This window comes from Otolemur garnettii, unplaced genomic scaffold (assembly GCF_000181295.1).
Source record: "Otolemur garnettii isolate 467f Iridium unplaced genomic scaffold, OtoGar3 scaffold00209, whole genome shotgun sequence".
Classification (NCBI taxonomy): Eukaryota; Metazoa; Chordata; class Mammalia; order Primates; family Galagidae; genus Otolemur; species Otolemur garnettii.
In genome coordinates this window covers 2,098,206-2,111,454 of record NW_003852604.1, presented here as the reverse complement: position 1 = coordinate 2,111,454, position 13,249 = coordinate 2,098,206, and the positions used below count along the sequence as shown (strand labels likewise).

Sequence of the window (13,249 nt, the reverse complement as noted above, 5' to 3'; positions counted from 1 at the left end):
TCACTTTCTAAGCCATTGATTCTTTGATGAGTACTGCTCTTGGACACTGATAACTTTTATGTTGCTGTCTCCTCAAGGATTTGTAACCACTTTTAACGTCTCCATTACAAGAGTTAGTGGTACTGTCTGACTACAGCGAAAACTCCTTTCAAAACATACCAAAGCACATATTGGGAAATGTGCCATAGGCCTGTCCTTGCCAACCAAGATGGTCCCACCCACAAGTCAACCAAGTGATAGGATCCTGAGTTACTATCCTCAAAATTGAAATACTGCCTACCAACTATAATGGCAATTCGTTCTTTGTTTTCTTTTCTTTTTTCTTCTCTTTTCTTTCTCTCGTTCTTTCTTTTCTTTCTTCTTCGTTTTTCTCTTTTTTTCCTTTTCTTACCTTTCTCCCTCCTTCTTCCTTTCCTTTCTTTCTTTGAGACATAGTCTCACTCTGTTGCCCAGACTAGAGCACTGTGGAGTCAGCCTAGTTTACAGCAACCTTAAACTCCTGGGTTCAAGAGATCCTTCTGCCTCAGCTTCCTGAGTAGCTGGGACTACAGGTGCCTGCCACAATGCCTGGCTAATTTTTCTACTTTTAGTAGAGACAGGGTCTCTCTCTTGTTCAAGCTGGTTTTGATTCCCCGAGCTCAAGCAATCCTCTGGTCTTACCCTCCCAGAGTACTATGATTATAAGCACGAAACACAACACCCATCTCCTCCTAGAATTTTTTTTAGCTAAGTTGCCCTTCCACCTGCCATTCATACCTCCAAAACTTGCAATCTCTTATGTATGTCAGTTCTAAAATACTGTTTTTCCTTCTATCTGAGATCATATACTTTTTAGGCCCATCCTCTGATGAACTGTCCTAATAGGCCAAAAAGGCTTCGGCAGGTGACTTCCTTCTTTTTACCTATCCTGTGCTTCCTTACCAAGGTACATACATAAATGTCCCATTACTTAAAAGCTCATGTAGAATCCTAGTTCTCCCAAAAATATTGTGACAAGGCATAGAGTTAGTTTTCCTGGCTAACTTCTAGAGATTGAATTACTGTTTTAGCTGGCCTGTTCAGGGAAGAACTTTCTAGGCAGAAAATATAACCTTATACTGTAGTGTCTGAAGAACCTATCTTGCACCCTGAGAATCATGGGTATTCCTGCTTCTGCATTAATCATTTGTAATGTAGGTATATCGGCCCAAACCCAAGATTTCCGAGGTCAAGCTTGCCTTACTCCCAGGGTTCCCTGGTATTTTTTTTTTAACTGCTACATACTTTATGTGATTTGAGAAACTTCTTTAGTTCATGAACCTGACCCAGGCAGAAGAGATTCTCAGGAAGTGGTTTGTGAAAAGTGCCAATGAGGAGGAATGTGGAAGAAGGTCCAAGTGGCACCCTTGGAGTAGAAAGCTAGGGTGAGCTGGCCTGTCAGCTGTGTGTCTGTAATTCAGCCTACATTATTCATAATGTAACTGAAGCTTGGGGGCAGGGAGGTAAGAATAGAAAAAAACAGGGATTAACATTACAGTGTAGCAGGTGCAGGGGATGGAAAATGGCCCAGTCCATTGAGGACACCCCCCCCCCCCGGCAGCCTTCCCATACTGCTCATTTGTACATTTGAGGAAGGAAAACCTGTCTCATGTGACAGGTCAAACAACAGCAAACCTGTCTTCCTAAGCACAGTAAACAGACTTTCTCAAACATACCAAATCTTCATTTCTAGAGATGGGGTGTGTCATTTCTGGCATGTAGGAATTCTGGATGTGCCAGGTATGCTTGGCCGTTGGCTCCACTGAAAGGGAAATGGTTCTGCTTTGTACTGTGGCAGTTGGCAAAGGACTTTGACCTCTTTATATTCCAAGTTGGATGGGGAAACTGCAGTCTCCACATGCAGGTCTCTGGGCATAATCAGCAGGTAGTGAGGAAATGACACAGTTTTCACTGCATACTCAGTTGCGCTAGAAGCTTGAGATTTTATGTTGTCTTGTAGCTTGTCACCAAGCAGTGTGGTAAAGTTCAAAAGTTAGTCTATAAAAAGAACTGTCAGTCAACAGAGTGGGGAAAATTTTTACACCTCGTCCTCTGAGAGCAGATCTGCCGAATCTTTCCTAGCTATTAATAGACTGGCTTAGGAGTTCCCATCCAGAGAGGTTGGTGAATATTAGGAAAGAATATATTCCAGGAAGATTAAAACACCTGGTGATTTCTTTATGATTATTTCTTTAATCCCCCAGAAAGCTAGTTATTCTTATTTCATATGATTTGAGCCTCGGCCAATATTTATTACTTTAGACATTTAAATGTGCCTTTTTATGTTCCTATGATATAATTCTAAGCATAGAATGACAGTTCCCATTTGGGCTATTACAGTGAGGGAGATGGTTCAGTGTATAGAAAAATGGAGCTATTCTTAGGGAATAAGACTATTATAGGAAATTTGTTGCACAAGGTTATAAAGCTCTTTAGAATTATACCTTGCTAAGTAAAAAGTAATTCCTGACTGCAAAAGGGTATGAGGGAACTTTCTGAGGTGATGGAAACATCTTGACTGTGGGGTGGTTACACAATTGTGTACATTTGTCAAAATTCATTCAACTGTACACTTAAAGGTGCTGAATTAATATTTCATATAGTAATACTTCAGTCAAGCCTATTTTTAAAAAGCAAATGGTAAGAGGAACAGCAGGGGAATAAAATCTGACTCAGAAATAACACATACAAGCTTTGAAGAAATAAATCCCTACTGATTGTTTCAGAAATTTTAGGGAGTTGTTTGAGGGACTGAAAGTTGCTGATTCCTAAACTATCATACTTTCAAAGAAGTCAGAGTTATGAAAATAAATGGAATGTGAGGAAAGATAAACCTCCCATCAGCTTTCTGCTGATCTTGTCTTTATGTCATTATTGCAGGTCAAAGGCTGAAATGAGACATACCTGCCGTGGTACCATCAACCTTGCCACAGCCAATATCACTGTGGAAGACTCCTGCAACTTTATCATTTCCAATGGGGGTGCTCAGACTTACCATCTGAAGGCTAGCTCAGAAGTGGAACGTCAGCGCTGGGTTACAGCCCTGGAACTGGCCAAGGCCAAAGCTGTGAAGATGCTGGCAGAATCAGGTAGGGAACAAAGAACACCAGGATATTTGCCAGTATCTGGAGACAGTTTTGGTTATCACATTGAAGGGGCTTGAGGGGAGATGCTCCTGGCATCTAGAGAATAGAGGCCAGGGGTGCTACCAACCCTCTTATGGTACAGGAAACAATCCACAGCAAAGGATTATCTGGCCAAGGTTAAAAACTCTGTCCTAAAGGTATAACAGTTGTAGCTTTTCCTTTAATGCCAGCTAGCTATCTTAAAATTTTGAAAAACTGGGCCAGGCACGGTGGCTTACGCCTATAATCCCAGCACTTGGGAGGCCAAGGCAGGTAGATTGCCTGAGCTCACAGATTGGAGACAAGCCTGAGCCAGAGCAAGACCCTGCCTCTAAATATAGCTGGGCATTGTGATGGGCATCTGTAGTCCCAACTACTTGGGGAGCTGAGGCAAGAGAATTACTTAAGCCCAGGAGTTTGAGGTTGCTGTGAGCTGTGACACCACAGCACTCTACCAAGGGCGACAAAGTGAGACTGTCTCCAAAAAAAAAAAAAAAATTCTGAAAAACTACTATTTTATTTTTAGGCCAGTTTTAGGATTATTACAATTCACAGTTTGGATATGGCCATACTACTTTTTTCTTCTAATGGTCTCTCTTTTTTTTTTTCTGTCATTTATACATAATATCTATTGTAAGAAAGATGTATTTAATATCTATTAAGCAGCAAAAGGAAAATTCACCACTTCATGAATTTTTTAGTAATAGGTTATATTCTGACTTTGGTCTTGTCTTCCTATCTAGCTATAGATAGGGCAAGTCTTATTTCTTTTGTTTTGATTTTAGTTCTGATGTTAGCTGCCCACCCTCCAAGGGAAGTGGTAACTCTGCTAGATAAGCATTTTGCAGTTACAGAGTGTTAAGTGCAGAAGTGATAGCAACAGGTACAACATAGCTTCTCTGCTTATTGTTGGAGAGCTATTTAACATAATACCTTGTATTGCTTTCATGATGGCTTCAGTGTCAAACGAGTTTGTCATGAAGTTCCTGAAGTCTCCTTCAAAAAAGATACATTATTGGGCCCTTAGCCTTGTGCACATGGTCTGCATTACAGAGAGCTAGTCTGCGGTTCTCAATTCATTCATACAGGACCCGCTGATCATGCAACAGGTGATAGAGGATTTGCAATAGTTACTAGTTTAAACTAGATTGGAGCCCTCAAGCTAGAGTTAAAAACCTCAATTCATCTCCACTTTTAAAGCCATTCAGTTTCTCCATGTTGTCCTAGAGTTCAGTGGCTTTCAAGCGTTAGTGAGCATCAGAATTACCTGGGCAACTTATTAGAAAGGCAGATTTGGGGGCTTTGCCTTAATACCAGCTTAATTAAAGTCTCTAAGGGTGGGGCCAGAGGCGCTGCTGCTTTAGGAAGCACCTCAGGTGTTTGTGGTGCAGATGCTCTGTGGTCTACACTGTAGAGAAATCACCTGCTAATGACAAGCTTCTTTCATGAGGAGTGTTGGTTTGGTGGTAGGCAAAGTAGGTAGTCTGGTGTCCTGTAACTTACCTTTTCATTCCTGCAGATGAATCAGGAGATGAAGAGTCTGTGTCACAAACTGACAAGACTGAGCTGCAGAATACACTTCGGACCCTCTCCAGCAAAGTGGAGGACCTGAGCACGTGCAATGACTTGATAGCTAAGCACGGCACAGCTCTGCAGCGCTCTCTCAGTGAGCTGGAGTCCCTAAAGCTGCCTGCCGAGAGCAATGAGAAGATCAAGCAGGTCAACGAACGAGCCACGCTTTTTAGGATAACATCCAATGCCATGATCAATGTGAGTGCAGATGGTGTCTATGTTGTGTTTTGATTCTTTCCCTCTTTGAAACATAATTCTTCCCAAATGCCTGAAAATTATAATTGATAAAGTGCAGAGTACTGGGTCCTGCTTCACTGCTCAAGTGCTGCCCAGATGGAATGACTTTCAGGCTCCATTCAAGTGGTCTGGAGGACATGGAGGACATTGCTTCAACTTGGGTGTTAGGTAGGAGCCTAGAGTTCAAGCACTGCCTCTGCAAACAGCAGGACATCTGATGGTGATATTAGTTGAGTCCCTTAATCTTTCTGGGTTATAGTTTTATTTATTTATATCTAACTTAGTGTGATGGAACTAAAAAGTCTCTATGAGTTCTTTACTGTCATGTACTTGGAGCTTTGAGTTAACTAAGGCATATGCTTACTTTGCTAATACATTCTGGCATATTGGGGGGTCAGTGGAGGCCAAACCAAGTACTACTGAGAACCTTGTAATGCTAATTAGTCCCATCTTTAGTCCCTGATTTCAGAGATAATTCTGTTGATAAGACAAAATGCTCAGCTTTGAGTTTCTTTAAAAAATGCTTCTGCCCTCTTATTACTCCTACTTATAACATGGTTACTTATTATTCCATCTGGTGGATGTTGTTGGTTTGTGGAATATTTTAGCTGTTTGGGTGTGAGGCTCTGAGTATACACAAATACTACTGGCATTACTGATGTATTGATAGGTATGAAATGAATACATGGCCTAAACAATGCTGTTTCTCCTCTTTGGGTAACTGATTCCCACCTGGCAGGTTATTTTAGTTACCTTCCTCATAAAAATTTCATAAGTGACAAGAGTACTCTGTGAGAAAAGGTTTGTGCAGAGTGATTTTCTTTCCTGTTTAATTAAATGGTATTAAATTGCCTCACTAGTGCCAGATTTTCCCTTTGGGGAATAAGAAGTCTTGACATATAGCTGGGCACGGTGGCTCACGCCTGTAATCCCAGTGCTCTGGGAGGCCGAGGCAGGTGGACTGCCTGAGCTCACTGGTTGGAGACCACTCTGAGCAAGTGTGAGACCCCATCTCTAAAACATAGAAAGTTTGGCTTCTAAAGATGAAAGATTTTTTCCTATGACCAAAGGGAAATTTAGTTTTTCTCATTTTAATCACTTTGTTTTGTAATAGAAAGTTGTGCTAACTTTTAATATCATTTTCTGAAGTGTTGAACACTTTGTTCAGTGCTTTTATTCACACAAGGTAAAAAGAAGACAAATTATACTCTCCAATTAGGGACTGCAGGAAGATAAACTCTTTGCTAGGACCATTCAGGAAATCAGTTCTGATGCTTGCATTTCTGATGTCTAATCACACGTTCTTTTCCCAAACTGTCTCACTTCTTAGCAGCTGTGTGCCTGGTTTTCCAGTCCCTTTTGTTCAGGGAAATCTCATATGGTCAATTAATCTATTAATCTCAACTTTTTCTAAATAAAGGACCCCTTCATAAAGCTGAAACTTTAGTTTGGACTTCTCTCTTAAACTATACTTATCTTTGTTCCTTGGGGAAATTCTTCTCCCCCTAGTTCTGAGTGTCGCGGGTATGTGTTAAAGGGAATGATTCTTGAAAGTCAAAGGTAAGGTGGTTCTGTTTCCTCATTCGGTTCTCCCTTGGTGCATGGCCTATACCCCTTTCATAGATGATGATTGCTTAAAATGCATTTTTTATCCCTGTGTTATTTCCTTTGTACCTTTAAGGTAATAATAACAAGGCCTCAGGTGTAATATGCATTTTAAAAATTAACATGCTAGAACATTACAGCTCTAAACTGGTAAAACTGTATCAAAGGACATACCTTTCACTCAATTTCTTGATGGCTAGGATATAGCTTTTCTTACTATCAAAGTGAATCTAATCACCATAGTAAATTTGACACTGTTAGTGTATTCACTTGCTATCTATTGAGCACCTGCTGTGTTCCAGGCATTGTGTTAGGAGATATACCTGAGGGTGGATATGGTCCCTGCCCTTCAGAGATTACTATCTAGTGAGGGCCTGAGAAACAAATGTATCCTTATGGAGTTCGCTAAGTTACTTAATGGAAAAGATCAGGACTGCTGAGGGTGCAGGTCATCTAGGCTCTTTAAGTGCGACCTTTTGGCTTAATTCAAATTTTACAGAAAAAAAGCCTTTTATTAAAAGGGGCTCAGCAGAGAAAGATGAAGCTTTTCTTGCTTCCTTTGAACAATCTTAAAATCAGAAGGCTGAAGTTTCCCCACCCCAAGGTGACACCTCAAATAAATTCAGAAGGAGCAGTGAGAGTGTTCTTTTGAAGAAAAGCAAGCTAGAGTTCAGGGCTTGGAATCCAACTGCCTCTGTGACCTAACTGTGTAACCTGGGATAACCTACATCCTCTGTGACCACAATTCCTTGTCTGTAAGTGATGATGATACTAGGAGACCCTTCACAGGGTTGTTGGAAGGCTCTTCTTAGGTAATGTATGTGAACTGCTAGGCAAAGTGCCTGACATAGCTAAATTTTACTTATGACCAATATTAAAAGGGAATGAAGGAGAAGCATTGATGCAGGTCGTGGTGTAGCATATGCAGATTCCTCCCTTACTCCCAAAGGCTAGGAACTGTTGGCAATTGACTATTAGTAAAGCAAGAAAGTAGCCAGTAATTCCTGGAGTGGAATTAATTGTGCAGGATAGGCTTTTGCTAAATGGGCTTGGTAGTGGGGGATTAGAAGGGGAGACCAGTTTTGAGGCAGACATAATTATCATAGCTAACACCTTATTGAATGCTTACTGTGAACCCAGTAAAGCTTACTGTTATTATTGTTATTCTTTGTTTACTGATGAGGAACATGAGGCACAGAAAAGTTAAATAACTTGCCCTCATTCTACGGCTAGATTTCTACAGATAGTGGATTGGACTTGTGATTTGAGCCCCCACAGTCCCAGTTCCAGAGTGTGTACTCTGGACTACCTCTGAGTATGGAAGATGGAAAGATGGGTACAGATTCCAAACATATTAAGGAAGAGTCACTAGGACTTGATAATTGGATGTATGAAAGGAAGCAGAAGTAAGAGAAGGAGGCCCCTTAGTTTTCTGGTGTGGACAACTGGGAAGGCCCTGGAACTCTGCTTGGCATGGGTAATGTCAGAGGGAGAAGCCGAGTCAGCGTGAGAAAGTGGTGATTTCACGTTGGGACCCATTGATTTTGAGGTTACTTTGAGCCATTAGATTGGCAATTGGATATTCTGGTCTGAAATTCTGTGTGGCCTAGGCTATAATTACTGATTTTGTAGCCATTAGCGTGTGCAGTGGTTGAAACATGGGAGATAATCTGTTTACCTTTTACTGTAACAGGGAATCAACTTTGAAACTTACATTGCTTCCTTGCTTCTTTCCTTTATTTATTAAACAGACTTTATCAGGTTCCTATTATGTAAAAAGCAACTAAATTAGGACCTGGAGTCTGCATATGCATAATCTGTAAAATGTCTTTAAATTGCATATGACTCCATCTGGAGAGATAGAACATCAGTCACGATACTGCTGTACATGTGTAAAATAGAAATTTGTGCAAAGTGCTACAGAAATGTAGAAAAGAAACTGGCTGCATATGAGACTAGGGGGAGAGTGTCAAGAAGTAACAGTTACCAGAAATTTTAAAGAATGAAGATTTCCCCTTTCTTAGGGCATCTAAGCAGAGCAAATAGCATTTACTAAGGTAGGCAGGCCTCAAAGAAGTCTGCATCCAAGAAACGGTGAGCAGTTCAGCATGGATCCTTGGTAGGATGCAGGAGTAAATACACCTGCCTGGAGAGAAGAACACAAGACAGGTGGTGGCCAAAGTGTGATGTGCCCTTTGTGTTTATAACCAGCACTTAAGATTTTGTCCCGACATTAGTGGGAATCAAGTGTAGGTACTCATGTGATCACGTGTGGTTTTTCTCTTGGATTCCTTAAATAGGCTTCTGATTTTTTTTTTTTTTTTTTGTAGAGACAGAGTTTCACTTTTTCGCCCTCGGTAGAGTGCAGTGGAGTCGCTCCAGCAACTTCCAACTCCTGGGCTTAGGCAATTCTTCTGCCTCAGCCTCCCAAGTAACTGGGACCACTGGCGCCCGCCACAATGCCCGGCTATTTTTTGTTGCAGTTTGGCCGGGACTGGGTTTGAACCCGCCACCCTTGGTATATGGGACCGGCGCCCTACTCATTGAGCCCCAGGCACCTCCCAGGCTTCTGATTTTTAAGGCCATTTGTTTCTCTTAATGACCAAAGTAAAAATCAAATGTTTCCGAATATTTGGTCTAATTCAGTGCAGATTCTCTGTTCTCAATGTCAGAATTCTTCAGCTTTAGGCTACTTGATTTTAGTCAAGAATTAGTTGACCAGCTACTTGGGAGGCAGGAAGATCACTTGAGCCCAGCAGTTTGAGGTTGCAGTGGGGTATTATGACACCACTGCACTCTAGGTCTGGGTGACGGAGAGAGACCCTGTCTCAAAAAATAATAATAATAATTAGTTAATTAAATCTCACTAAATGAGTTAAAAAAAAAAACAAAGAATTTATTGAAAGCATTTATCATATGCTGGGTTTTGGTTTTTTTTGAGATAGTGTCTCATTATGTCGCCCTCAGTAGAGTGCTGTGCATTCACAGCTCACAGCAACCTCCACCATGTGCTTAAGTGATTCTCTTATGTCAGCCTCCCAAGTAGGTGGGACTACAGGTGCCTGCCACAGTACCCAGCTAGCTTTTGTTGGAGTTGTCATTGTTCTTTACCTGGCTGGGTTGGGTTCGAACCTGCCAGCCTCAGTGTATGTGGCTGGCACTGTAACTGCTGTGCTATGGGCACTGAGTCCTTATGCTTTTTCTTATCTTTCAGTCAATAATTCTCTCTCTGTGTGTCTCTTTTTTTTTTTTTTTTTTTTGACACAGTTCACGCACCTCCCCTTTGTGGTATTGCCACTAATACTTTGTCTAGGTTTACTGCTCACTTGGCATTCGTTTGGTCCTCTTGACCAGAAAGCTATAAAAGAACTGTGATAACCATGTTTTTCTGGATTTGACCTTGATTGTAGCATGGAGCTCACTATTTCTGCTATGTTCACACAACAGGGAAAGTCTTTCATTGGAAATTTCCCAGTATAAACTTACTTACGGGGCTTACAGAGGCCTAGGGGAATCTCTATTTACTTAAAGTGATATAATCAATGCTTTCTCCCTACAGGCCTGTAGAGATTTCCTCATGTTAGCCCAGACTCATAGTAAAAAGTGGCAAAAATCACTACAATATGAAAGAGACCAGCGTATCCGACTGGAAGAGACCCTTGAGCAGCTGGCAAAGCAGCATAATCACCTGGAGAGGGCCTTCCGGGGAGCCACAGTGCTGCCGGCAAACACTCCTGGCAGTGCTGGTTCTGGTAAAGGTAAGATGCCTGGTTGTTAGGCAGATAGATCTTATATGAGCCTGTTGGTTTTTTGTAATTGATGGAACTCCAAATTCTCCATGATCAGTGGCTCATATGGAATGGAATTGGAATTTTTCCTGGATTTTCCACTGCTTTCTACTATTTGGTACTGTATTTGTCGTTAGTATTTAAAAGAACCTCCTACCCCAGGCACTTGGTAAATATAACTAAAGTGGATGACCAAGGCTTTTCTCCTTGTAGATCAGTGCTGCTCTGGCAAAGGAGACATGAGTGATGAAGATGATGAGAATGAATTTTTTGATGCACCTGAAATCATCACCATGCCTGAAAATTTGGGCCACAAGTAAGTTATCCTGGACCATTGGAGAAAATAAATGTATTTGGCTATCAAAAGGTTAGAAACGTTTCAGTGGAAATGTCATAGTTGTTGATATTTACTAAGATCTGGACTCTTGTATAAGTAAGTGGAAACGTGTCAGCTTTTTAACATGAACAGATTCGCCAGAGATATTTAAATTCGTACCTATTCTATCTTAAGTGTCTTCGTAAGTTTGCATAGCTTACTAGGCATTCTGCTTTGTAAAGAAATGTTGAAGACATCTCAGTAACATACCTTAACAATAGCAACAACAATGACGAAAAAGCTATGTCGAGAGCCAAACTCTAGTTCTGGTCGTTGTTCTAATTCTTCTCTGTTTTCCATCCCTGCAGACGTACTGGCAGCAATATCAGTGGAGCTAGCAGTGACATCAGCCTTGATGAACAGGTAACACTTACATGCGAGTGATCAAAGCTGAGGGATATGATTCCCAAGGATTTGTTTGTGAAGTACTAAGAGAAACAGGAAATAGTGATTTTTTTTTTTTTTTTAGCATGGGGGAAGGGAAAGTTGTAAATACTGGGTTTTCTGTTCTCTGTAGCTTTGTTCAATAGCTTTGTTTTTGCTTTCAGTACAAGCATCAGCTGGAAGAGACCAAGAAGGAAAAGAGAACCAGAATACCATATAAGCCAAATTATAGCCTCAATTTGTGGAGCATCATGAAGAACTGCATTGGAAAAGAACTCTCTAAGATCCCCATGCCGGTGAGGTTCTTGTACACCCAGATTGCTGCCAGGAAGTCCCCTCAGTCTCAGTGGGAAGAGGGCTGGTAGGGCAGCCCATTCCACATGTGTGGCAGTTTGTGGCATGTTCTCTTTTATCCTTGTAGTTGTAATCTATCCCTTAATCCTGACTGTGGATCATGCGATCACCTAAATCAGATCTATATGTTCAATAACAGTTATTTTTGAGCAAATTTCCTATGCTAGATGTGTTGGGGAATGCAAACATAACTGTAACATAGTTTCTGTTTTTGAAAAACATATTGTTTAAAAGAGACAGGTGTGAAAACAGGTAGGCTTATGGATAGCACTACACGGATAAATGTTTAGGGGGCACCAAAGCCTAAATATTTATTATATAACCCTTTACAGAAAAAGCTGACAGCCCCTGCCTTAAATATTAACTTAACTCATTCTGTGTTAAAGTCCAGAAGTAAGTGGTCCAGGGCTGGTACCTACTCCCTGGTGTGAGGACCAGGTTTCCTTCTGGCCTGTTGCTGTACTGCCTGTGGCCTCAGTTCCTAGGTCTGAAGTGGCTGCTGCAGCTTGTGCCCACAGGATGTCATCCCATCCAGCCAGAAGATGGAAAAAGAAGACGAGCAAGCTCTGCCTTTTAAGGGTACTTCCTGGAACTTGTGAAAACCATTTTCCCTTAAATATCTCTGGCCCAAACTCACCTACATGGCTACAGCCAGGTGGAGAAAGGCTGGAAATGGAGACTTCTTTCCTGGCTGGCATGGCCTAGTAAAAAGTTCAGAGTTCTACTACTTTTGTAGAAGAAGAGACGAATGGATAGTGGGGGAATGGGGAGGATGGCAGCCAGTTCTGTCCATAGCCAGCTACTCGGTGTACCAAATACAGAAGGCATTCTCTTTACCCTCTTGGGGTTTATGGACCAGTATGTGGTTTCTGCCCTCCATAGATTGTATTCCTTGTGGTCGGGGACTATGTCTTAATAGTCTTCACATTCTTGATGCTTAGCACAGGGCCTAGCACGTATAGGTCATTCATGTTAAAATAATTCATTAACAGGGTCTTAGAAAACAAGTAGGTTTATATACAAGTATGTAAGATTTTTGTTAGGACAAGTATTGCCCTCCAGATAAGAAAAAGCTAAGAGTAAGCACACTAGAGAAATATTTTTTTAAAATTTGCTTTATCGGGGACTTGAAAAGAACTCCATTACTTAGAGCATTAAATGCCTTGAAGGAAGTAATGGGAAGGTGGGCTGGAAAGGCAGGTTGCAAAGATGTGGTTCCTGCTTAGAAATAGCCTCTTTTCTAGGTGACCTCTCTGTCTCCCTTTACTGTTAGTTCCTTGTTGACATTGCCTTTAGGAATGTGCAGTCTTGTACCTATTTGCCTGCAGATCAAGTTCACACCCTTCCCCTGTTCTTAGCTATGTCACAGGAAAACTGATTTCTTTAGGCTGTATTTTTCAGGCTTCTGTGTCTGCTGGAGTCTGGCTGGGCTCCACTAATGCAAGACACCAGTGAGAGACTGGAGTTGGGAAGAAGGATATTTCACTGGGTATTTCTCCTCCCCTTCATGCCCTCTTGGACAGTGCTCTGGCAGCAGCTATGTGGCTCTAGTTTTTACTAGACAGACCTCCCCCAAGTCGAGGTTTTAGATTTTTCTGGATCTTTCCCCCCAGCCTCTGGGCTGCAATAATTCCACTGCTTTTCTTTGTCCCTCCAGCCTATCAGTGGTCCTGGCTTCCTACTGTTGCTGATCTCCAGCTCTTCATCAATTGTATAAATAATTTCCTGCTTCCTTCTACTTTAAATACTCAGATTTATGTGTTTTCCTGTATGGCTTCTGACAAAATGAC

The 13,249-nt window shown here is 41.5% G+C and overlaps 1 protein-coding gene across 1 annotated transcript in view; it reads left to right on the top strand.

The window, feature by feature from the left end:
• Nucleotides 1-13,249, top strand: part of OSBP (oxysterol binding protein) — a 31,975-nt gene that overhangs the window by 2,744 nt on the left and 15,982 nt on the right. Inside the window, exons 2-7 of the mRNA XM_003801371.3 lie at nucleotides 2,899-3,107; nucleotides 4,663-4,913; nucleotides 10,117-10,315; nucleotides 10,559-10,661; nucleotides 11,030-11,084; nucleotides 11,270-11,401. Of these exons, the coding sequence (XP_003801419.1) occupies nucleotides 2,899-3,107; nucleotides 4,663-4,913; nucleotides 10,117-10,315; nucleotides 10,559-10,661; nucleotides 11,030-11,084; nucleotides 11,270-11,401 (949 nt within the window). The remainder of the gene's footprint in view (nucleotides 1-2,898; nucleotides 3,108-4,662; nucleotides 4,914-10,116; nucleotides 10,316-10,558; nucleotides 10,662-11,029; nucleotides 11,085-11,269; nucleotides 11,402-13,249) is intronic.